Source organism: Talpa occidentalis, unplaced genomic scaffold, assembly GCF_014898055.3.
Source record: "Talpa occidentalis isolate TD23 unplaced genomic scaffold, MPIMG_talOcc4v2.1 talOcc4.7, whole genome shotgun sequence".
In the NCBI taxonomy this organism is placed as follows: Eukaryota; Metazoa; Chordata; class Mammalia; order Eulipotyphla; family Talpidae; genus Talpa; species Talpa occidentalis.
The window spans coordinates 82,506,162-82,531,062 of NW_023605083.1; the positions used below are offsets into that span (position 1 = coordinate 82,506,162).

The 24,901-nt window shown below is 52.3% G+C and overlaps 1 protein-coding gene across 1 annotated transcript; it reads left to right on the top strand.

Moving 5' to 3' along the window:
* The first annotated feature begins 426 nt into the window (after nt 1–426).
* Nucleotides 427–22,058, top strand: LOC119231459 (galectin-9-like). Its single transcript, XM_037493198.1, is given in 9 exon segments — nt 427–468; nt 5,998–6,089; nt 8,357–8,558; nt 9,911–10,021; nt 11,464–11,589; nt 12,954–12,995; nt 13,451–13,539; nt 13,661–13,823; nt 21,912–22,058. Coding segments are annotated over 9 exon segments (1,014 nt in total).
* The last annotated feature ends 2,843 nt before the right edge of the window (nt 22,059–24,901 follow it).

The window sequence follows — 24,901 nt, forward strand, 5'->3', positions numbered from 1 at the left end:
TGTCCCTTAGACTCTCTGAGCCTCAGTTTCTCTGTGAATAAAAATGGGTCTAACCAGGCCATCCCCCAGCACCACCAGACCGCCCCATGTACCAGCAACCCAGGGACAAAGGCCCTTTCCTGCAGGTCTGCAGGAGCAACCTCAGGACACAGTCACACACTTGTGGATGGTGACATCTGGAAACTTGTCAGAAGAGAAGGGTCAGGCAAAATGGGTCTCTGGGCTGGGAGGGGGCAGCGGATTCTCTGCCAGAGACTGCACCTCCCCCAGCATCCCACTTTGTTATATCTAGACCACATCTTCCTGCTTCTGGTTCCTCCCCATTGAACAAATGCAAAATTGATTAGGCTTCTATTTCTTGGCTAAGTCCTCTCCAGTGCAGAGGACTGTCTGGGGAAGCAGTGCTGGCCACAGGAGCAGGACAAGATGGCTTTCAGTGGTGCCCAGCCCGTTACCTACAAGAACCCAGTGAGTTCTGTGCTGCTGACGGGTGGCGATGGCTGAGTGGAGGGCCTGCCTAGGCTGTGGGAAGCAGTTCTGGGTCTTTGAGGAAAGGACTCATGGGTGGCAGCGAGTGTGTGCCAGGGGAGACATAGGGGCAGGTAATATCCCAAAGAGAACACAGAAAGCCAGATGGGACAAGCTGGCACAATTCTGTTCCTATTGTTCCAACAACGCCTTTCCAGGAGGGTGGTGTGGTCAGCACTGGGGTCTGTGCTCCCTCTGGGTGTCTAACCTGTCTGGGTGCTCTTGGGAAGGCAGGCGTCGGTGATAAATGGAAGAATGGTGGCTGGCAGGGTGGGGGAAGTGATAGGACTTCTGGGGAAGGGGCCAGTCCAGCCAGGCGGTCAGGGGCGCTCCCTTTAAAGATGGCTTCCCTGGGTTCAACCAAGCACTAGCCGGATGACCTCGGGCAAGTGGTTGTTGCCTCCCTGGGTTTCCACATCTGTAAAATGGGGATAATCCAGGAGCCACCCCGCCTGAGTTGAGGTCAGGACTAAGTGGGTCTCCTATCTAGAGAGTTTGCAAGGTACCTGCCTGTCCTGGGAGCTGTGAGGCTGTTTTGTATTCTAAGGAGTCTGGGGGCAGCAGGGAAGGCCATCTGAGGAGTTTCTGCTCCCTGAGGAGTGAATTATTAGGTCAAGGGCAGGCCAGGGTGTTTTCAGAGGGATGAGAAAGGAGTGTGTGAGGGGAGAAGGGGCATGTGAAGGGTCGCCTTTTGCCTCATTTTGCAACATATGTAGACCTTGTCTGCAGGTGTCTTGTTCAAAACCAGGGAGTATTTTTTTTTTTAAGATTTATTTATTTATGCACATAGAGCTGGGGTACAGGCCAGAGATGCGTTGAGTGAGAGAATTCACCAGAGACAGAGTGGGGAACAGAACAGGCAGACTGACTGAAACACACTGCTGAGGGGAGCAGCGGGCGAGACAGGAGAGGTCTGCTGCTCCATGTGGGTTGCTCACTAGTTGGTCAGGGATCGAACTCGTGCCTCAGATTGTGCAGAGAGCTTCACAGCGTGGTACCCAACTTCTTGTGCCACCAGGGAGTCTTAATGTCCCCACTCCATCCTTGGAAAATCTGAGATTAAAGAGGTTGCAGTCACCTACCAAATGGCCCCAATGGTAAGTGGCAGAGAAGGAACATGACTTGACTTCCAGGACAAGGGGGAAAGCGATAATGGAGCAAGTCAGGCAAGCGGCAACCGGGCTCAGGAGGCGTCTGTGTTCACTGTGTCGTGGGCTCAAGCCTGTACAGGAGTCTGATTGGCAGAGATTTCAAGGGGCAGGCGCAGGGGAGGGCCAGGCGAGCTTCCAGAGCCTTTCTGGATGGGCAGCGGCAGGTGCTGAGTGCGGGGAGTGACTGAGACTGTGCACTGTGTCCTGCCTCAGCAGGGCCCCTAATTGGCCTGTGCCCTCCCTGCTGGCCTGGTGCCATGTGACCAGCTGGTGGGGGCTTCTGGGGTGGGGCTGGAGGAAGCTTCGCCAGGTGTGAATACCTCAGTGGGCCTCAGGCTCAAAATGTGACCTTGGTGAATATAAGAAAGTGAAAATCAAAATCAACAAAAAACTATGAACCAGAGACACTTTTTGGGGGGTGGGGGGCGGGAGGGGAAGGATTGGGGTCAGAATGGGGCGTTTGCAATTGTATGGGGGAATATAAAAATAAAATTTAATATTTAAAAAAAAAAAAAATGTGACCTTGGGCACCCACACTCTCCAGATGGGGGATCCCAGGTTTTTCCCAAAATGCATTTATATTAATAAATGTTTTGTTCTTTCCAATCCTTGTACTCAGAAGCCAACAGCTTCAAATCATTAGGGAAACCCTCCTGTGGGCAGAAGCGAATTAAAACAGGGCCCTGGAGTCCAGACAAGAGAAAGAATAGTGGCAGTTGCCACGGGCACTGGGACACTTCATCCCACGTTGGGGCCTCTCCCGGTGAACCCCTGGCCCCAAGGAGTCGGACCCTCACTTTCTCCATAGTGTGACAGGAAGGGCACGTGGCCCAGCCGTCTTCTGCAGAGCTGTCCACACCACTTGGTCTGGCTTGGGAGCTTCAGCCCATTCTCAGCTCAGGCCTGGTCTCGTCTGGCCCAGCCTCCTCCCACGGCCAGAGGGGCGGCTGGACCTACAAACAGGACAGGACTCACTGTGGCCGTGGGGAGCAGCTGGTGAGCCAGGAGCAAGGATGCTCTGTGCTCACCGAGATAGGCAGCCTGTGTGGCAGGAAAAGCACGGGCCTATTCTCTCTCACTCTCTCTCACTCTTCGTCTCATTCACACACACAAACTCACACACAAACACACACAGAGCAGCCATGGCCGGCCCAGCTTAAAACAACTCAAATCCATTCTCTTACAGTCTTGTTGGAGGTGAGAAAAGAAAATCAAAATGTCAGTAAGACTGCATCCTTCTGGAGGCCTCAGGGAACATTCGTCTCTTGCTTTTCCAGAGTCTGGTAGCTGCCAGTTTCCCTTGGCTGAAGGCTGCTTCCTCCTCCATCTCTGTTGACACAGCTCCTACTACTGACTCTGCTCTCTTGCCTCCCTAGGCTGAGGAGCCTGTGACTCTGTGGCCCACCCTGGGAAGCTGGGAGATGGCCCATCTCAAGACCCCTCACTACTCACACCTGCAGAGTCCCTTTGCCACAAGTTGTAGCATTTTCAGATTCCCGCAACGGGAAAGTGGATGTTTTGGGTGGGGGTGGAGGTAGTATTTATTTATCCTACCCTGTCCACCTCAGAGTCAGCTAGTGTTATCAGTTTCCTTGACTCCTTCCAGAGATACTTCATCCCTCAATAAGTAAAGGTATGTAAAATATATTTATTTCACCATAATTTATACCATAATTTATTTCACCCTTTTCCAATTGTGGTCTTTTAGATTCTTTTCAATCTTTTTCTGCAGTGAATAACCTTGTCTGAAAATTATACTCAGCTAAATATAGTGTTTGTCAGAATTTGGGGATGCCATTTAAGATATTGAAATCTAACAAAACTTTTGGGGGCTCCCCGGTGGCACAGCGGGTTGAGCACTGCTCTGTGAAGCTGTCCACAGCCTCTGCAGTGTTGACTTGATCCCAGCTGGCCAACGAGAATCCCACATGGTGCAGCAGACCTCTCCTGTCGCACCCACTGCTCCCCTCAGCAGTGTTTCTGTCGTCTGCCTGTTCTGCTCCCTGCTTTGCCTCTGGTGAATCATTTTGCCCTCCCGCGCATCTGGCCTGTACCTCAGCTCTTGTATGAATATAAATAAAAATCTTTAAAAAAAAAAAAACTTTTGGGGAGAAATCATTGGTTAAGATTAAGCTGTAGGTGCCACCTGGGTCTGTAGCCTCCTTCCCCTCTCTGTCCTCACCTTTCTTCTGTGCCTGACAACTCCCCAACCCCCATCATTCAGTGATTTCAGTTCTGTGAAGATGCTTAAGTGAAGGCCACAAACTTGCCAGGAGTGTTCAAAATGTAAGCACTATCTCTCCTGACTGCATGAAACACTCCTAGGAGAATTTCAGACTTCTACAAATGGGGGAAGCAGTTTTCAGGGAGTGTGCCACCAGCTCACACATGTATCAGGCTGACTTGCTTCTCCAAAACCACTGATGTGGAAAAGACAACCATGAGAATGGAGATGCAGGGGACTTGTGAATTGCTCAGACCTGGCCTGAGGTAAAACATGATGCCCTCCCAAATGTCCATGGGTAGCACCACCCACATGAGTGAGGACACTGTGTGAGTGTGCCTGAGAGCTGGGATTCTGCCCTGGGTTCTGAGAGGTCATACAACTCAAGGTCACAAGGCAATGGCCACTGGACTGTCCTTGGCTGCTGGGTAATTTTTTTTTTCAAAATACATTGATTGTTTTTGACTATTCCTATAGAAAATACAGAGAGAATAATAAGAACAATACATAGGCATCACCTGACTTCAACAGTTATTAACTCAAGACCTGTCTTGCTTCATCTATGCTCAAACTTACATTCTTTTCCACCCTAGAGATACTTTCAGGCAAATCCAGATTTGCATATACTTCATTATGTCTTTCCATTGCATGTATTTCATTATGTTTCTTTCAATTCTTCCACAATCCTTTTGAAAGAATTTTCCCCTAGGAATTAGAAAATTTTACAGAAAATAAAAAGTCGAGATATCTATCTTCTCCTAAAAAACTGGAAGCTCTAACAACACTGGGCCCAGATAATAATTGTTGCTTAGACCTGAGGGGATCCTGCCCTTCTAGATGAAAGATATGAGATTATTTTGTCATAGTACCCACCATTCCCTATTGGACCCTACTGAGAATCTCACCTATATGCACCATCTGCCTGGCTCCTATAGACATTTCCTTTTTGTCGGGTGTTAACACAAAAGAGAAGTTAGATAAGACATTAACAATTTGAAAATGTGAAAATTTGCTAGGAGATAGGATCATGTTTACTGCAGATTGTGACAGAAACATATTAGATAAAATTCATTCTAGGAATAAGCTTTGAATGTTGGACAGTAACCAGTTTGGGAATTTTGCTCAGAGAGACCATGGTAGGAAGACACCTACTATGTGTCAACCTCTTCCACAGATATTCTTACTAAATCTCCAAACAATCTTATACAGTAGGTAACTTTACCCTTATTTTCCAGATGAGGAAACTGAGGCAAAGAGAGTTTAGTAAGTTTCTAAAGGCCACTCATGTGATGAGCAGCAGAATTAAGATTCAACCTGGAGTGGGCACGTGGATATGTGTGCCCACCATAACCATCCCTCTTTTAAAGAGGACTGGGAAATGGAATTTGACAAAGGGCTTGTTGATGGGGCCTAGGAGCAGAGGAGAGAACACACTAGAGCTTTGGAGTCAGCCAAGGGCCTGGAATAGGATTATAGGGCCCAGAAGCAGAAGTAGAGGCAGGGCCTGCCCTGTGACTGCAGAGAAGATCTGGAAATAGGTGCCACTAAGTGGCTGGGAAATTGAAAATGTCATGATCGCCATTGTCAATGGAAGGGTGGGCAGGGAAATGTGCCTTTTTCTTGGCCCTTTCATGTGAGCAGAAAGGTTTCTCCTCTAGAATAGGGCGATGGGACTCTTGTCCCTGAGGCTGTCTGAGCTCCAGTCAGGCCCCGGGTGTTTACCAGGAACTTGGTGGGGGGCCCAGGGCCTCTCATCTCAGGACAGGGTGCATGCTACTTCCCTTCCTAAAAGGCCCTCCTGGAACCCTCATTTCCTGCATACTCTCAAGGGAGGCCATCTCTCTGTCCCATCGTCCCCAAGCCCGTGTCTCCACATCACAATCTCAGAATGTCCGTAAGACTATCTAGATTCTCATCTGCTTCCTCCTGGGCCTGGAAAATCAGTGAGGCCCAGACACCCTCTGTGCTGTTCACAGCCACACCAGGCCCCCAGGGAGGTGCCAGGCATTCAGGTGAGCCCAAGCAAGTGCTGAGGCTAAGGGCAGGAACAGAAGGGGGTGGACCCACTGACTGACTTACATCTTCTTCCTGCAGGCTGTCCCTTTTTGCGGGCGAATTCCAGGGGGTCTACAAGAAGGAAGCAAAATCACTGTCAAAGGGACCGTTATTTACTCCAATGAAAACAGGTACCTGGAACTTTTGTTTCTCTCCAGCCTCAATCCTTAGCAAGTCCCAGCACTTTAAAGCTCTGGTCGGTTCACTCAGTCCCTCCCAGTCCCCAGCATCACCCACAGCACCACTGTCACCTGCCGATCACACAAGGGGCTAACAGGGCTAGTACAATCTATGCACCCATGCAGTCCTGTGCAGAAGCATAAAAAGTTGTGGTGTTGAACTTTGTACTCTCTGACCCAGAGCTGAAAAAAGAAGAAATGATTTCCTTTATTTCCCATAGCTGCCCTTCATTCTGCTGATGTGGAAATATTTCAGCTTTGTCATCAAATGTAATTCGGCCACTTTGGGTTTCAAGGTCTTTTCTGGAAAATGCTAAGTCAATTCAAAATGCAAAATCTCAGTACTGTTTCCCCTACTTGCTCCTGAGGAAAGTCCTGGGGGATGTCTGGGAACAGGAACGAGTTTGGCCAGCTCAGAAAATGGCAGGCCCCCATGCTTTTGCAGCCCTAGCTGACCTCTGCTGAGATCCAAGGGTGCGGAAGTGGGAGATTTTTGCTCAGCTAGGCCTACATAATGCTTGCTTGCTGAAGTCCGCAATGCCCATGGAATCCCCCCACATGTGGCCCTCTCTCAGATGACTTATCTCAATCCCAGCTGATTTCTGACCCCAGTGGTCCTGTTTTGACTTGCATGAGTCCTGGGACCTTCTGGATCCCTTCATGCCACTCCCAGGCCCAATCCTACCTCAGCGTGGCATCCTGGTTCTAGGCAACTCCCCCTCCATGGCCTTCCAGCCAGATGGACACAGCCATGCTGCCATGGGGCTTCTCTGAGAGCCCTGAGTGCCCCCAGGAGACGCTGAGGGAAGTCAGGCCTCTGGAGTCCTTAAACCCCGCCTGCCAGGGCAGTCCCGACCTCGTGTCTAAACTTCCGTCCTTTTCTCTCCTCCTCTCTGTCTGACCTCTCCACCCCTCCTGTCCAGTGGAAACTGTCCCCACCTCTTCCCATGGGAGCTTTTGCTTTAACCCTTTCCTTGTGCGGGATTTTCAAAGCTCGCAGGAATGAACCTGAGGGTCCACACGGGCAACATGCAGGCCTAAAGCTCTTTCAGGACATTATTCTCCATGTGAAGAGGAACATGGACTTCCTGGTTCGGGTCACGGGTCCTTTCCCTGAGTGCTCCTGGCAGCACATCCTGTGCCTGTGGACGGAGAGCTCACTGAGCCGCCTGGATTTGAGGGCGGACTCCGGGACTCTCCTCTCCAGAGAGAAACCAAATGGGCTCCACAGGGATGTCAGAGAACGTCCTTTGGTGATGGGACAGTGCACCTCCCTGAGCTCCTCACATGTGGTACCTCCTGAAGGCCAGAAGGAGCCCCAGGGCAGGCTGTGAACAGTGTTGGGGCCAAGTTCTGGGAGGGTGGGTGTCGCCTCAGCAGAGACCTCAGTCTGGAGCTTACTCTTAGGTCACTAGCAAGATATGTCTTGGAAAAGGCAGAACAGCCACTCTTTTTGAGTCAGGGTTCTTGGAAGCTTCTTTTAATTCCTCAACCTTAGAGCCACAGCTATAGTCAAAGGACGTTTTTATGGTGAAGGACTTCTTCCAAGGAGAGACAATAACAAACATTTACTTGCATTGGGGACCTCTTGAACTCCATTTCATTAATCCTCCCCCAAGGCAGGTGCAGCAACTTGAGGTTCTAGGTCATTGAATGATGGTGCAGAGGGTAGTTGTGAGGACAGATCTGGCTGACTCTTTCCACACCTCATGGGGGACACACACCTCCTTCCAATGAAGGACAAGCAGACTAAAGTCTCTGGTGTCCCAGAGTTAATGTTTATTCACGGCCTTCCTCTTAGCCACTGTCTTTATAAGGACCTTCCCACACATTTCACAGGTTTTGAAAACATGTTGTCTTTTCCCCAGCTGAGCAGCTGGGAGCTTGCCTCCAAGTGTTCCTGGGAGGTAAAGACTCTCACTTCTAGGCACGTTTCTCAACTTCCTTCGTTGACTCCAATTTGTAATCAGTTTCCAAGACCTGGGCTTCTTGTGGGTAGTGTCCACATTTTTTGTCACCCACTTCCCACTTATTTTTAGAAAGTCACACTGCAGGGGCAAGATGTAATAAGGGCACAAGTGTAACTAGCTAAGTGTAACTAGCAGAACAGAGAATGTCAACAAACTAATCTCTGCTCGGCAGGTAAGCGGGCAAGTTCTTGATGAAGTTAGAGGTGAGTAGGTCCTCCTGGGCATCAGCCACGTTGTTTCCTGGCCTAGGTTTCGTGTGAACTTCCAGTCTGGCGACTCCGACAACGACATAGCCTTCCACTTTAACCCACGCTTTGAGGATGGAGGGTATGTGGTCTGCAACACAATGCAGAATGGGTGCTGGGGGCAAGAGGAGAGGAAGATGCCAATGCCCTTTCAGAATGGACATTCATTTGAGCTGTGCTTCCTGGTGAAGAGCTCAGAGTTCCAGGTGAGCAGGGATCTTGCTGCCCCTCCTGCTGCCTGTCCCCAGCCCTGGGGCTCAGTGAATCACTTTTACAAACTCGCATTAACTTGGTTGGGTTGAGCAATAATATGTAGCAGTAAGACTGTTTCCTTTTAAGGGTGTTAGTGATGGCTGCAGCCTCCTGGTGCCTCTGGGCCTTTTTTTTTTTTTAAACATTTATTTATTTATACAAGAACCGGGGTATGGGCCAGATATGCGGGTGGGTTAGAGGATTCACCAGACAGAGAGGGGAACAGAACAGGCAGACTGATGAAATACACTGCTGAGGGGAGCAGCGGGAGAGACAGGAGAGGTCTGCTTCGCCATGTGGGATTCTTGCTGGCTGTGATCGAACCCGTGCTGCAGAGGCTACAGACAGCTTCACAGTGCGGCACTCAACTGCCTGCGCCATGAGGGAGGCCCACCTGTGGGCTCTTTTAATCAGAGTGAAGGAACTAGTTGGGCCTCCCTGGTGGCACAGTGGTTAAGTTTCAGCGCTATCAAGCTATTGCCAACCACTGCGGCATGATTTCGATCCCTGGCCAGCCAGGGAGCTACCCACATGGCACAGCAGACCTCTCCTATCTCACCTGCTATTCCCCTCACAAGTGTATCTCAGTAAATGTGCTCAGTAAATAAATCTGCCTGTTCTGTTCCCCACTATGTCTCTGGTGAATCCTGTCTCTCCGCATCTCTGGCCTACACTCCAATTCTTGTATGCATAAATAAAAAAAAAAAATCTTAAAAAAACCCCAACTAGTTAAGTCACCTTGTTACTTTTTGACCTCCAGGGTCTTTAAGGTCCAGGTTAATTCCATTCCTTGCTGCACCCCAGGTCCCTGGGACACCTATTTTTCAGCCACATTATTATAACCTTTGCTCAGGTTCTACTAATGGCTGTTTTGCCAGAGGTCGCAAATCACTTTTGCAAACAGAGTTGGGCCTTGGGTGTGGGGAGTTGGGCAAGCTTATCGGTATAGGGAACGTGGAAGTTTCCAACCCCACAGTGTGCAACCCAAGGTCGCCTCTCCTTGGTTCCCAGTGAATACTTGCATGCACACATAAATGCGCATGTTGAATAACCCCCAGGTGAGCTACTACTAGAAAGACAAACCCTGCAATAAACAAACACCACAGAACTAAAAGCCAACAACTAGAGCCAAGCAGTCTCCATGCACCTGGGCTCACGGGTATGTCCCTGACACACTGTGCAGGTTGGGGCCCTCCCCTAAGGGAGACAGATGAGATAACCAGAGGCAGGTGCTCATGTCTAGAGGCAGGGGGTGTGCTGGAGGCTGGGTGTGTCCCCCTTTCCTGTGCGTGACTCTTCTCTGCAGGTGACAGTGAACGGGAGCTGCTTCTTGCAATACTCACACCGCGTGCCCTACCACCGTGCAGACACTCTCTGTGTCAATGGTTGCGTGCAGCTGTCCGAGATCAGCTTCCAGGTAATACCGTCCACCTGGCACAGGCTGGGGGTGCGGTGCTGAAGGTACCGGCCAATCTCCAGCCAGGTGACTCCAGGGACACACCTCCCGGTCCTGTCCTGCCTGTGTGGCGGTCTGCTCTCTCTGCCTGCCGGCTCTCTCCCTCTTACCCCTGCTCCTGCCTTTTCTCTCTTCCTTGGCTCCCCTAACACTCCTTCCCTCTCCCCCTGATGCCTGCCTTTTGTTTTAACACAACACCCATGTGGCCCCTGTCCATTCTGCCCTCACAGTGGATTCTCAAAGCCTTCTCATTTCTCATCTAAGCCCAGGGGGAAGAACAAACAACGAGTGAGTGATTCCCAGAGGCCACGGGGAGTAGTCAACAGAGGGATCTAAAAGTCCTAGTGACCCCAGCATGTCCACACAAGTGTGCCCTGTCTCAGCCACACCACCCAGCCCAGAGCTCGAGACTGAGGAGTCATCCTTGAGTCTCCCCTCCCCTCCTCCATGGCTCTCCATGGCCAGCACTCTCCCTCCTGGAGCCTCTGCCTGGCTCCAGGGCATGTGGTGCCTCCCCAGAGGACCTTGGTCTAGTTTCCCTCCCTCAGACCCACCCACTGCCAGACACATCTTATCACACTTCTCCCTGTTTAAAAATTTTAAAGCCCCCCACCCAAGTAGCCTCCCCTGCTCCCCCAAGGCTCTCTCTCCGACCTTTACTCCTTTGTACATGCTGAAAGCCCCCTTTGTCTGCCTTGCTTGCACATCCCCCACAAGCAAGCTTCTAAAGGCCCTTCAATGTTTCTATTTAGGTCCTCCCTTATGGCACAAGGCGTTGAGCGCCACACTATCAGCAGGCCACAGTCTCTGCAGCATTAGATCGAACCCAGCCGGCCAGGGAGCTACATACATGGCGCGACATACCTCTCCTGTCTCACTACTGCTCCCCTCAGCAGTATATTTCAGTCAGTCTGTTCTGTTCCCCACTCTCTCAGGGGTATCCTCTCACCCCCTCCCACAACTTTGGCCTGTATCCCAGCTCTTGTATGCATAAATAAATAAATCTTTAAATAAAATAATACAAAATGTTCTACATAGATGTTTTATTCAAATGTCATTCCTGGCATCTTCCTGCCAGGCAGTTGGCTGGATGCCTCCTCCCTCCATCAGGCGGGACTTTGTACACCTCTGTGCTGTGCCATCACCCATCCCGTTGTGCTTGTGCCTGTGTGTCTGTCCCCCCACCCCACCACCTCCTCCCCACACCCAGGAGCCTCTGGCTGGGACTGGGGCTGGTCATTAGCACAGTAATAGCGGCATCAGTAAGAAATAAATGTGGAGTGTAGTTTGCACAGCCAGGAGAAAGAAGTCCAAAATAGTATATTGGATAGGGACAGGTTCCTGAATCAGTGGGAAGTAGGGGCAGGGCTATCTCTCTCCCTAGCCTTCCTGTGGTCTGTCAGGTACAGCTGGACCTCCAGGAATCTCTGCAGCAGCCTGGCTTTGCCACTGGGAGGGCAGGGCAGGGTGTGGTGGAGATTGTCAGACAGGACAAGATGCCATTTTGGATTTTATCACTTGCTGCTTGGGTGAGCTTGAGCAACTTGCTTAGCCTTTCTGAGTCTGTTTGCCTTGCCAGTGAAACAGGAGCTGAGGATTCCTCCCTCAGAAAGCACTGAAGCCAGAGCCTGGCACATAGTAGGTCTTCAGTAAATGGTAGCCTTCAACTATGAAAAAGGCATGGCGGGGATGTGCTTGCCTCTGGGAGCTTAGCAAGCGATATGGTCTGCACCAGACTTATTGTGTCTTTGGAGCAGCCAATTTGGATGGCCCTCTCCTCCAACCCTGCCAACCCCCATCCCATTTCATAACTGTATTGTACCTGCCAGGGTGAATAAGATTCTTAGAGCCACAGGATTGCTTGGGAGCAAGAGGAAGATGAGCAATAGTCTGGGACTGTGCCCACAATTTCTGCATCATTGTATTGCCATGTGGCTCCAACATTAGCCCCCATTTTGCTTTTCTTATCCCCTCGGCCTGCAGGTGTGTGGGGAGCCTGCGGGAGTCCTCTTGTGTCTCTTGCTCTGTCTTTGGAACCTCTTTGTTTTGGGTCTTCCTGTGGGTTAGCAGGAGGACATGTGACCAGGCATTAGGCTTCCCCTATGGGGAGGGGAGAGGGCAGTGAGGTAGGACCACTTGACCACCTGCCTGGCCGAAGTGGGGGTGGGAGTTGTGGGTGGGAGTCGGGACAGGGGTGGGCTGTCCCTGGTGCATTGGAGAACATCCTGAATTGACACTTTTTCTCAAGCCACTGCCGTCCTGCCGGCAGTCACAGAAAACCGAGGCCCACATTTCCTTCCTCCTACAAAGCTTGGCCATGCTGGGAAATTCCCCTGAAAGGAAAAATGGGCCGGGCCACAAGCGCAGCTGTATTTCTTCTCCAGAAGAAACCTTTGTCAATATCTTGCATGCAGACATTTGAGGTTAGGTCTCAGCTCATGACTCAGGGGCAACTTTCCTTGGGACAGCAGACAGTCTGGATTTACCCAGCAGCCCAAAAGGTGGGTCTCCTTGGGACCAGCAGGAAAACCTGTCCTTCTGGCACTTAAAAGGGGGTGCGGTGGCCCTTGGAAGTGAGGTTCATGGCCCTGCCTTCTGAGAATAAGTCCCCAAGATGTCACTGCTGGTCACAGGCTGAAGGTGCTTCTCCTTCTTCTGTGGGAAGCCTGGGGATAGTGGGGCTACCTGGTGGATGTGCTGGGGAGGCTGAGGACCACATTGGGGCTGGGGGACAGGGCAGGAAGTACTATCATGGCTGACATGAGAGGGAGGGGGATGGGAGAATTCAAGGGCTGAAGCCTCAGGACCTCAGGCTCACATCGGAGCACCCCTAGACTGTGTGGGGGCCATGGGCACACATGCCCACACTGGATTTCCTGGTCTCTTTCAACAGAACGCTATCATCCCACCTATGGTGTACCCCAACCCAACTTACGTAAGTGGTTGCCCTGGGAGGAGTGGAGGTTTGGTTTGCATTGGGCAGCGTGGGGGTGAAGGGCAGCTCACAAAATTAAAGGCGGCGCTTCAGTCAGCTGACGTTCTTCAAACAGCCAGTAAGTAAGGAGAGTGTTGAGAGGTGCTTTCAACTGTAATGTCCCCTGACCGTGAAGGGAGGCCGTCCCTTTCAGTCAGCTACCCTCTGCGTCTGGCCAAAGTGCCTCTGCTGACAGTTTAATCCCCCTGACCTGAGGAAGGCTGAACAACTTCCTTGAGCATTTAGTGAATCAGATAAAGCGACCATGGACTGTTCCACAAAAACACACTACTCTAGGCGTGGTAGTCAGCTCAGCTGACACTCTGCATCCTTAGAATTTGGTACCAAGGGCCCCGTGCAGCAGGGCTGGGCTCTGGCTGCCCCTGGTGACCTGCCCGGCCCCTCCCCCTGTCTAGACCCTGCCTTTCTTTGCTACCATCCCTGGAGGGCTGTACCCATTGAAGAACCTCGTCGTGTCAGGCACCGTCCTGCCCAGGACTCAGAGGTAAGCCAGGCCTCTCCCGGAGGAGGCAGCCCCGCTATTCTGGCTATCCCCTAGGCTCTGGGCTGGCCAGGGTGGCCCAGTAGGCTGAGGAGGTCCATGTGAGTTCCACACCTGACCCCAGTTTCTACATCAACCTGCGCTCTGGGGGTGACATCGTCTTCCACCTGAACCCCCGATTCAATGAAAATACCATGGTCCGAAACACCCACATCAACAGCTGTTGAGGGTCTGAGGAGAGAAACCTGCCCCCAAAAATGCCCTTCACCCATGGCCAAGGCTTCCAGGTAAGGTCCCGAAGCCTAGACTCAGAGGAGCTCCCTTGGGGCCACTGAAGGACATAGGGCTTGGGGGATCTTGTATGGGTGTGAGCTGATGCCTCTGGAGTGAGGTCTGGACCCTGAAGAGAAAGTGGGCAACAGATTCTTTTCTAAGTATTTCCCACAGACGGTGGGTGGTGCTAGCTCCCTTTCACAGGTGAGGAAATAAACTTGTAAGCTAAAGCATAACAGCAGCCATTTTCAGAATATAGCAGCCATTTTAAGAGCATAGCTGACAGAGAGGCTGCAATTCCCGGAACCCAGACTCTAAGATTTGCCATCTGTAACTGTCAGATTACCCTAAAGAACCCATTCTAAATGCCTATATAAAATGCTTAATTTTGAAGTTTGGGGTCCAACCCTGTCTGGGCGCGGCCGCTGTGTCGGTTCCACTCCGGGGGTTCGGACCCTAGCTCGAGCTAGCTAATAAAGGCCACTTTTGCTTTTGCATTGAACTTGGGTCTTGGTTGTTCTTGGACTCGGCGCCGGTGTGCTCTAACATTTGGGGGCTTGTGCGGGATCGACCTCCCAATTTGTAAGCTGGCCTCGTTGATGCCGATCTCAGTCTCGGAGACTTGGGAGATGGATGAGTTGGGAGACGTCCTGATGACAGGGGCAGTTGTACCTCTTCTGCCGGATCCTCTGAAGTGGATGCCGGAGGCTAGGGGACCGATGCGGACACCTGGTCCTGTGTGCACACTGGTAAATTCTTTTAAGGCCTTAAGTAGTCGTCCAGCCGGCTTGTGTTGTCTTGCGTTCGTTTTCTGTCTGTTACTGTTTGTTGTTCATCCCCCACTTTTTTCATTTTTCAGGACATTGGGGCGAGGACATGGGCCAGGGACAGACAACTCCCCTCTCACTCATGGGAGATCATTTTTCAGATGTTCGCACTCGGGTTCAAAATCTTTCCCTAGATGTTCGTAAACGTCTCTTTATTACTCTTTGTGTGCCTCAATGGCCTTCCTTTCCAGATCTTCGATGGCCCCGTGGTGGTTCCTTGGACCTTTTCCTCATTCGTCAAGTAAAAAAGGTTGTCACAACCTTGCATCCTAAACAGGTCCCTTACATCCTCCTTTGGGAGGACCTGCCTGTTTTTCCACTTGACTGGTTACGGCCTTTTTGTCCTCGTGGCATTATTTCCTCTAATGGACGGACAACGCATATCTATGTCACCCAAACTCCCCGCCGCGACAGGAGAACACCGGTCCTTCTGGACTCTTCCCCTTCTCTCCTCCAGGCCTTGGACGACGACCTCGCCACCACCGCTGTCCCATCGGCACTGCCTGCATATGCTGATGTAGCAGCCGAAGGGGCCGAAGGGGCCGAGGCAGAGGGGCAGACGCAGCGGTGCCTGACTCCACCTCCAGCCCGATCTCATCACCAGGCCTGAGCGCACGTACACGGGGGAAGGGGAAGGCAGAAAATTTGGCTATTCTAGCCCCTTTAAGGGCTGTAGGGCCGGCAGGCAAAAATGGCCAACAAACCATGCAGTATTGGCCCTTTTCTACCTCCGACCTATATAATTGGAAGAATCAAAACCCCCCATTCTCAGAAAAACCTAGAGGTCTTATTAATCTTTTCGAGTCTATTTTATTCACTCACCAACCCACCTGGGACGACTGCCTCCAACTCATGCAGGTCCCGTTTACGACAAAAGAAAGAGGCAGGATCTGGAGAGAGGCACGCAAACAGGTTCCCGGGTGTGGATGGCTGCCCTACCCAGGATCCGACTGCCATAGACTTGGGGTTCCTCTTTCGCCGCCCTGATTGGGATTACAACACCCTTGAAGGTAAGGAGCATCTCTGGGTGTACCGCCAGACTCTGATAGCTGGGCTCCGAGCAGCGGCTAGAAAACCGACAAATTTGGCTGGGATCCATGATATAAGACAGGGACCGACGGAAAGTCCGGCTGCCTTTCTAGAACGCGTCATGGATGCTTTCAGACAATATAGTTCCCTAGACCCCGAGGCTCCCGATAGCCAGGCAGCGGTCACACTAGCTTTTGTCAATCAGGCAGCCCCAGACATAAAGTAAAAGCTCCAGAAACTTGAAAGACTGGGGGAGAGGCCAATACAAGAACTCCTCAGGATAGCTGAAAAGGTGTATCATAATAGGGAAACGGAGGAGGAAAAACAGGAAAGGCTTAGGATAGAGCAAAGAGAAAGGGAAGACAAAATTAGAGAAGAAGACCGTCGCCAGCGAGCAGCAGAACAAGAGGCAGAACCGCCAAATGACCCATATTCTGTTCGCAGCAATGGGCCGAGGTGACAAATCCCAAGGAAGGAAACCCAGGCCCAAACTGGACAGAGACCAGTGTGCCCGATGCAAGAAACGTGGACACTGGGCCAGAGACTGCCCTGACAAGCCTGAGCCTGAGCCTCTACGCAAACCAGGAAAGGTTCTCCAGGTCAACACGGAGGACAGTGACTAGGGGGGTCAGGGCTCGGCTCCCCTTCCCGAGCCTAGGGTAATTTTAACAGTGGAGGGGAAACCGGTTGACTTCTTGGTGGACAGAGGGGCCCAGTATTCAGTTCTCATACAGGATCAAGGAGAAAAACAAAACTGCACCACTGGGGTCCAAGGGGCAACCGGAATTCGAGAATATGCATGGACAACAGACCGCCGAGTCAATCTGGCCCAAGGAACGGTCAGCCACTCCTTCATGGTAATTCCAGGAGGAGTCTCTCGAGCGGGACTCCCGCTCGACGCTGGGCTCCAACAAGACCCACTTGTCCATGTCCTCACGATGGCACTGGTTGACGAATACCAGTTGTATTCAAAACCATGGGGGGACAACAGTATGATGATTGACTGGTTGCAACAATTTCCCAAGGGGTGGGCCGAAACGGGGGTCCTGGCTTTGCCGCCCTCCAGACTTCTGTTTTTGTGGAACTAAAACCAGGGGCTGACCCAGTTCGCATTCGTCAGTATCCTATGCCGTTAGCAGCCAGACAAGGCATTGCCCCACCCATAGCACAGCTAAAGGACTTAAAAATCCTCCCTCGTGCCACTCTGCTTGGAACACCCCATTACTACCAGTCAAAAAAACTCATTCTTCTCACTAACGCCCGGTTCAGGATCTACACGAGGTTAATGCCCGTGTGGCTGACATTCATCCCACGGTGCCCAATCCATATTCTTTGCTGGGTGCCCTGTCTCCACAACACACCTGGTACTAGATTTTAGACCTTAAGGATGCTTTTTTCTGCATCCCTTTGGCACCTCAAAGCCAGGATATTTTTGCCTTTGATTGGCAGGACAATATGGGCTGGGTGGAGCAATTAACATGGACTCACTTGCCACAAGGATATAAAAACTATTCAATGAGGCACTGGCCAGAGACCTGGAGCCCTCCCACCCTCATGTTACTCTCCTCCAATATGTGGATGACCTCCTGTTGGCAGCGGCCAACCAAGAGGCCTGTTTAACAGCCACCAGTGACCTATTGTGGCTGTTAGGCCGACTGGGCTAACGCACCAGCGCGAAAAAGGCCCAGTTTTGCTCTACGGAGGTCACGTACCTGGGCTACCGCCTCAAAGAGGGACATCGCTGGTTGACCCCAGCCATGACCAGGACCATCCTAAATATCCCAAGGCCGACAAACCGGCGACAGGTACGGGAGTTTCTCGGGTCGGTGGGCTACTGCAGACTCTGGATATTGGGGTTCGCTGACCTGGCACAGTCACTGTACGATCTAACCAAGGGAAATGATGCACTCTTTTCCTTGGGTCCCTAAACAAGACCAGGCTTTTCAGACTCTCAAGACCGCCTTGCTGTCAGCCCCGGCATTAGCCCTACCAGACCCCACCAAACCTTTTGTCCTTTTCATGGCTGAAAGCAGGGGGATCACCAAGGGAGTCCTCACTCAGGCACTGGGACCCTGGAAGCGGGCCGTCGCGTACCTGTCCAAGCGATTGGACCCTGTGGCAGCAGGATGGCCCCCGTGCCTGAGAGCCATAGCGGCTGTGGCTATCCTGGTCAAAGACTCCGACAAGCTGACTCTCGGCCAGCAGACTGAAGTGGTAACTGCCCATGGAATTGAGGGGTTCTGGAGACAGCCATCGGGTAAGTGGATCAGCAACGCATGCCTTACCCATTATCAGGGGCTGCTCCTCAATTCCCCCTGGGGAATTGGTTTTTAAAACCAAAACCAGCCTTAACCCAGCCACGTTGCTGCCGGATCCTGCCTTGCAGGATACGCAGCACGAATGCCATGACATCCTGGCTAAGGCCGTCTCTGTAAGGGACAATTTGATGGATACCACCCTGGTTGAGGCGGACCACATATGGTTCGCAGATGGCAGTAGCCTGGTGCAGGACCGTCTCTGAAGGGCGGGAGCGGCAGTGGTCAGTAAAGACAAAGTTATTTGGGCTCACAGACTACCCAATGACACTTCTGCACAAAAAGCGGAGCTGGTTGCTTTAACAAAGGACCTCCAACTAGCCCGAGGAAAGCGGCTAACAGTCTATATGGACAGTCGTTATGCTTTTGCCACTGCTCATGCACACGGTGCAATCTATATGGAATGTGGATTCCTCACCTCAGAGGGGAGGCCAATCAAACACACTCCCATCATTCAGGAGCTATTGAAGACTGTCCAGCTACCCTTCCGCCTAGCAATTGTACATTGCAGAGGTCACCAAGACTGGACACTATGGAGGCCCAAGGCAACCACAGGGTGGACGAGGAGGCCCAGAAAGCGGCACTATCGACTGAGGAACTGGTGACCATTCAGGTGACCAAGGTTGACCTCCCGGAACCCGGCATGGGACCTCTTCCAAGTCAGGCTCCTACATTCACAGAAAAAGACCACCAATGGCTCCAGAAAGAACATGCTGGGGCTCAGCAAGACAACGGCTGGCAGAGGACTCAGGACACTACTTCTGCCTGAAGCGGTAGGCCAAGACTTGCTTAAAACGCCTTCATCGGACCACGCATTTAGGAACAGAAAATATGAGAGCTTTAATTAAGACTGCTTGCTTAGACTTCCCTAAAATTCACCAGATAGCCAAGAAAATAGTAGAAAACTGCCAGGCCTGTCAGCAAATGAAACCCGGTAAGACAGTTGAACAGATGGGAAAGCGGCTACGAGGTGAGCTCCCTGGAGATATACGGGAAGTAGACTTTACAGAAATAAAACCAGGAAAGTATGGGTACAAATACTTCTTAGTTTTGGTAGACACCTTCTCTGGGTGGGTTGAGGCCTTCCCCACTAGAAAGGAAATGGCCCTTATCGTCTGTAAAATTTTATTAGAAGATATTGTTCCCAGGTATGGAACACCTAGAGGAATTGGATCAGATAACGGGCACATGCAGGAATCCCTATCCTCTCTAGCTGAGGTAGTGTTACAAAACCGCCGAGGACTGGACCTTATTCTTCTACAGCAGGGTGGGCTGTGTGCGGCTTTAGCTGAAGAGTGCTGTTTTTATGTTGACCTTTCAGGGGTCGTTAGAGAATCCCTTGCCAAAGTAAGAAAGGGTTTAGCTAAACAAAAAAAGAGAACGGGAGGCCCAACAGGGATGGTTTGAATCTTGGTTTAACGCCTCCCCGTGGCTGACGACCCTGTTGTCGGCCATTGCGGGACCTTTAGTTTTGCTCTTGCGAATGCTTACATTTGGCCCTTGTGTTACCGAACGCCGGCCTCAGTTTCCCTCAGCCAATAAAAGGAAACTGAGTTTGAGGAAAAGGAAAGCGGTTTTATTTGTCGACAAATGAGGAGGGCGGCAGACTCATGTCCGAAAAACCACCGTCCTGCTCTTTGGCAGCGGGCAGGGGTATTTATACAGGGGGAGATGGGTAGGCATCCGCGAAGGGGTGGGGGAAGGGGTCCGCACAGAGACAAGTGGGCGCCAGCTCAACAGGGAGATGGATGGGTGTCAGCTCATTCATCTTAAGGGAAGGGGAAGGTGTCAAGGCACAGAGACGGGTGATCGTGATCGCCAACTTGTTTTCCTTAGGGCGAGGGGGAAGGGTCTACAGGGAAACCGGTGGCGCCAGCTTTTTTTTTTTTTTCTTCCCAAGGGGAGGGGAAGCTGCAACAAATGGGAAAGACAAGTCATCAATCCTGTTAATGCTAGATAAGGGGAATTGCAAAAAATGGGGGAAAGACAAACTTGTTAACTGTATCACTTGTATACTCAATCACTTGCTTGCTTTTGTTCGCAATAGGCTCGAGGTGGTTCAAACTCTTGTACTTAGACAACAATACTAGCCCCTGCAACCCATGCAAGCTCCAAACATGCATTCGGGACCTTAAAATGGCGTTTTAGAAAAAGGGGGGAATGTAAGGTGAAGCATAACAGCAGCCATTTTCAGAATATAGCAGCCATTATAAGAGCATAGCTGACAGAGAGGCTGCAATTCCCGGAACCCAGATTCTAAGAGATGCCATCTCTAACTGTCAGATTACCCTAAAGAACCCATTCTAAATGCCTATATAAACTGCTAAATTTTGAAGTTCGGGGTCCAACCCTGTCTGGGCGAGGCCCCTGTGTTGGTTCCACTCCGGGTGTTCAGACCCTAGCTCGAGCTAGCTAATAAAGGCCACTTTTGCTTTTGCATTGAACTTGGGTCTTGGTTGTTCTTGGACTCGGCGCCGGTGTGCTCTAAAAAACTCACAAGTGCAGGTTACTTACCTCCACTCATGGAGCCCAAAGTGACCCAACACATCCAGAAGGAGGCGTCATGCTTTTCCTCACCCAACAATCCCTCATCTGCTCTGTGACTGAGGGCCCCTCTGTGCAGAGTAGCCAGGGGCTGGGGCACAGCAGGAAGCACAGGCGGCCCTGCCCCTGCTGAGGTTACAGTTTAGGTGGAGGAAGAACCAGGCAACAGGACGGCGGGGCAGCTCCCTGCAGGTACAACAGGAACCATGCAGAGAGCCGCACAGGGGCTGGGGTGGGGGTGGGGGAAGGTTGGTGGGGGGGCAGCCCATGCCGAGGCACCTGCCTGGCCTGGGGACCGCTGGCTGGCACAGACGCCACAGTTCAGTTGAGACCTCAATGGCAGAAAGATCGTGCCAAGCAAAGGCCTGAGGGTGCCTTCTCAGTGGGTGGAAGCGGCAGGTCCCATGCGCAGAGCCCCGAGCCTGGGCTCTTTGGGATCAGGGAGGCAGGGCTGCAGGGGAGAGAGGGGGAAGGGTTGGGGGTGTCACTGGAGGCCCCTCACACGGGGCTGGTGTCTCAGCCCTGACCACACACTCAAATACTGCAGAGTTTAAAAAAGAAAAATCAATGCCTGACCTGGTCCCCAGCCAAAGAAGGAAGGGTCTGGGCATCCGTGTTTGAAAACATGCCCTAGTTTTCTGCCCAGCCTTGAAAAGGACTGTGTGGGCCTCGAGGACCAGGGAAAGAGCTTGGATGTTCACACAGTCTGTTGGGGTGTTTCAAGCCAGAGAGCCCCAGCTTGAGTCTAGGGAGCTGTGTGACCTTGAGCAGGTGGCTTCACTGCTCTGGGCTCAATTTCCTCCTCGAAAAAACGACCTGGGGCCGCTGGCCATAGAGCCCGTTATTAGGGTGAAATGAGGTGGCGCTTGTGACAGACTGAGCCCTGCCCCGCAGCGGGGCCCAGCCACCTTGAGGGAGTGTTGGGGTGGACCTGGTACCTCCGGACATGGCAGCGCCGGCTCTGAGCACTCGAGTGTGCTGGGCGCTGAGGACTGGATGGCTTGAGCCCTGGGTGGGTCAAGGTCTAGCAGGAGAGGGAGGAGGGCAGGACAGGCCTGGGAGGAGCACGGCTGGACTGGGAGGCAGTGAGGAGGCAGGAAAGGCAGGGAAGGCTTGCCTGGAAGGGCTGTGAATCCCCTGGGGGTTTAGCAGCGCCCCCATGTGTGCAGGGCAGGAAGGGCAACCTTGGCGAGGGACACAGCGTGATGAGGCCTGGGAAGTTGAGGCCAAGTGTTCAGTGAGGAGCTAATCCTTGTGCGTGGCTGGGAAGCGGGTTGGGGCTGAAGGGAGGCTTGAGGAAGCGGGTTGCTGGGGTGGGGACACAGGAGCCTGCGCTTAGCGCTGAGGACTTCCCAAGCGTGGCGCCAACGACGGCCTCTCTGCCCAGGTGTGGATCGTGTGTGAAAGAGGCTGCTTGAAGGTGGCAGTGAACGGTCAGCCCCTGTGTGAATACAAGCACCGTGTGAATGACCTGCGGGCCATCGACACCGTGGAAGTGGGGGGTGACATCCAGCTGACCCAGGTGCAGACATAGGCAGGATCCCTGACCCTGGCGGTGAAAGCTGGGGTGCTGCTGTCCTCGTCTGCTCACCAGCACCTCCTCTGTTCTAGCGCCCTCGGATCCCCCCTAGCCTTCCCAGCCATCCCATGTCCCTCAGATAAAAAAAATGCTTGGGGGCCTCCCCAGTGGCCCAGCGGTTGAGCCCTGGGCTGTGAAGCTGCCCGCAGCCTCTGCAGCGCCAGTTCGATCCCTAGCCACCGGCAAGGGTCCACATGGCGCGCAGACCTCTCCTGCCGCCCGCTGATCCCCTCAGCAGTGTATTTCATCAGTCTGCCTTTCTGTTCCCCGTTCTGGCTCTGATCAATTCTCTCACCCTCCTCCGCTTCTGACTGTACCCAGTGCTTGTATAAATAAATAAATAAATCTTAAAAAAAAAAAAAAGAAAGAAAACGCTTGGCACAGGCCTGGCATGGTGTGGCTTATTAAATGTGCGGACAGACATTTTGGCATCTCTAGAATTAGGGGGAGGGGGTCCTGGCCAAGGGCCATGGAGGAAAAGTTTGCTCCTTGCTTCACATTGAGCAGAAGTGTCCAGATAGCCCCACCTGCTCCCCCTGGATCCCCCACAAATCCCCCAAGGTATGAGAAGACAGGCCAGCTCCACTGGGGCGGGGAGCTCTGTCAGGGGAGGCTTGGTGACAGGCGAACAGAAGAAACACCCCTGCTACTGAGATAGGACTAGAGGGCCCCCCCCCCCTCTGAGGAACCCAGCATTCTTCCAGGTCCCCGGAGTCTCAGTGGGAGGGAGCAGAAGATAGGGTTGGGAGAGGCTAATTCAGAAGAGGCCTTGCTCTGTAGTTCCTAAGAGGGTTCCTGCATTGGGGGCTAGGGGTGGTGGGAGTGGCTCAGTGTGAGGGTTCTGTTCAGTCACTGGGCCATGCAAGGGGCCTGGCTCTATGTCCAGGTGATGCCAACTCATCTTTCCATGCCAGCAAGAGTCCAGTGCCAGGGGAGTTGGGGGTACAAAGCCCAGTGCTGGCAGCTCAATAGAAATGCAGAGTCCCAGCCCTGCTGCACCAGTCTGCATGGTAGCGAGATCCCAAATCCTGGCATCTGTGTGCCCGTGACAGTGGGAGGGCACAGGTCCTGGTGGCTGTTCTTGGCAATGGTGCTCAGAGGCATTGTCAGGACATGGGAGACTGACATACCTCTTTCTCACCCCACCCTGCACCAGGGGAGCAGCTGTGGCCAGGAGAGAAAGGGGAGAGGAGGGAAGGGCAAGGAGAGGGGAGGGGGGAGAGGAGTGGGGAGTAGAAGGGGGAGAGGAGGGAGTAGGAGGGGACAAAGAAAAAGAGGGCCTGTAAGGACCAGGGGAGGGAGTGAAATAAGGGAGGGGAGGAGGGAAAGGAGAGAGAGGGAGGAGTGAGGTAGAAGAGAAAGGAGAGGAAAGGCAGAGAAGGGGAGAAAGAGCCAGGAAGCCAGGGGAGCAGGGGCCACCCCAAGCTGGGACCAGACTGAGCTGACCAGCACCCAGCCCTGCTGAATCCTCCCTGCTCTCTCTGGGAATAGATGGGTCTCTGCCCTCAATAAAATTTCCCTCACTGGCTGCCCAGTCTCTGAAAGGCAGCCTGAGCTCACCCAGCACCGAACCATTTTGGCCAAACTCTCATGATTGGCCCAGGGAGAAATGTTGGCATCTAAGGTCGGGCTGGGTCAGGGGCTGTGCCTGGCCCTGGCTTCCCGTGAGGCCACGCCCCGCGGGCGACCTGCAGCTCCTGGCCCCACAGGGTTTTCAGATGTGGGGAGAAGCGTGGCCTGGTGGGAAGCCCCGTTTGACCAGGTTGTAGGACCACCAGCCCCCACTCTATGTAACACCCCACCCCTAAGACATCAATGTGGTTAAAGTAAAATGCCTTTCATATAACAACCTCCATCGGGAATGAGACAGGGAACCCCCAAGTGTCCTTGGGAGAGACTGGGTTCTGTTGTTTGGTTTTAATACGAGGCATAAATAACTGTACAGGGGGCAGCTACATACAGAGTGGGTGACATCGCCCCCTGGCGGTCACTCGAGGTGGTGCGCTCAGACAGTTCCATCCTTCACACCCACTTGCCAGGCCTGACACAGCAGATTTGGTCTCCATGGAAACGGGAGGCTCCACTCAGTCCAGGCTGCTACTTGGTAGCAGGTCAAGTAAAGCATTTGGGGCTCTTTAGGGGAAAATAGAGAAGGTGCATCAGCACTGCTGGTCCAAACAACTTACACTCATCAGGTCTGGGCTAAGAAGAGCCCCTGGGGGTGGTCCCAACTCCCCCATTATACCCACACACAAGGGAATTTGCCTTCCCAACTGTCATGCTTGGATCTCACTTGGAATTGCTTCCATTTCTGTCAGCACCTGCTGTGGTGCAGACCACCATCCCCCCAAGCTTTATCTTGGGTAATAAAACCTGGTAAAGCCGGCAAATCTATCAACTCACTGAGCACATTTTGGGAAATGCCTGTGATCGTCTGGTTGTTTTGTTACAGAGCAGCCCCGATATAAAACAGGTTGCCTGGCTGTGGGTCCTCACTCGCGTGCATAAAAGGGACTTATTAATACTGCACTACAGACACACACAAAAGGTTAATAAAAGGTTTATTTACAAGGGAAAGGGAAATGAGGAAATGTACAACTCAGGAAAAAAATAGGGAAATAAAGTCTTCAATGCGTCCTACCCGATCGCTGACCTGGAAACCCAATGGCACTCTGAGGAGCGCCAGGAGCTGTTGGAGAGCCAAAAAGGGAACCTCCCAAAGCCCATGTGTCTGGTTTTATACCAAACCTGGCTGCTTAACCCCACCCTCAGGTTCCAGCCACCTTTCCTTTGGTGGT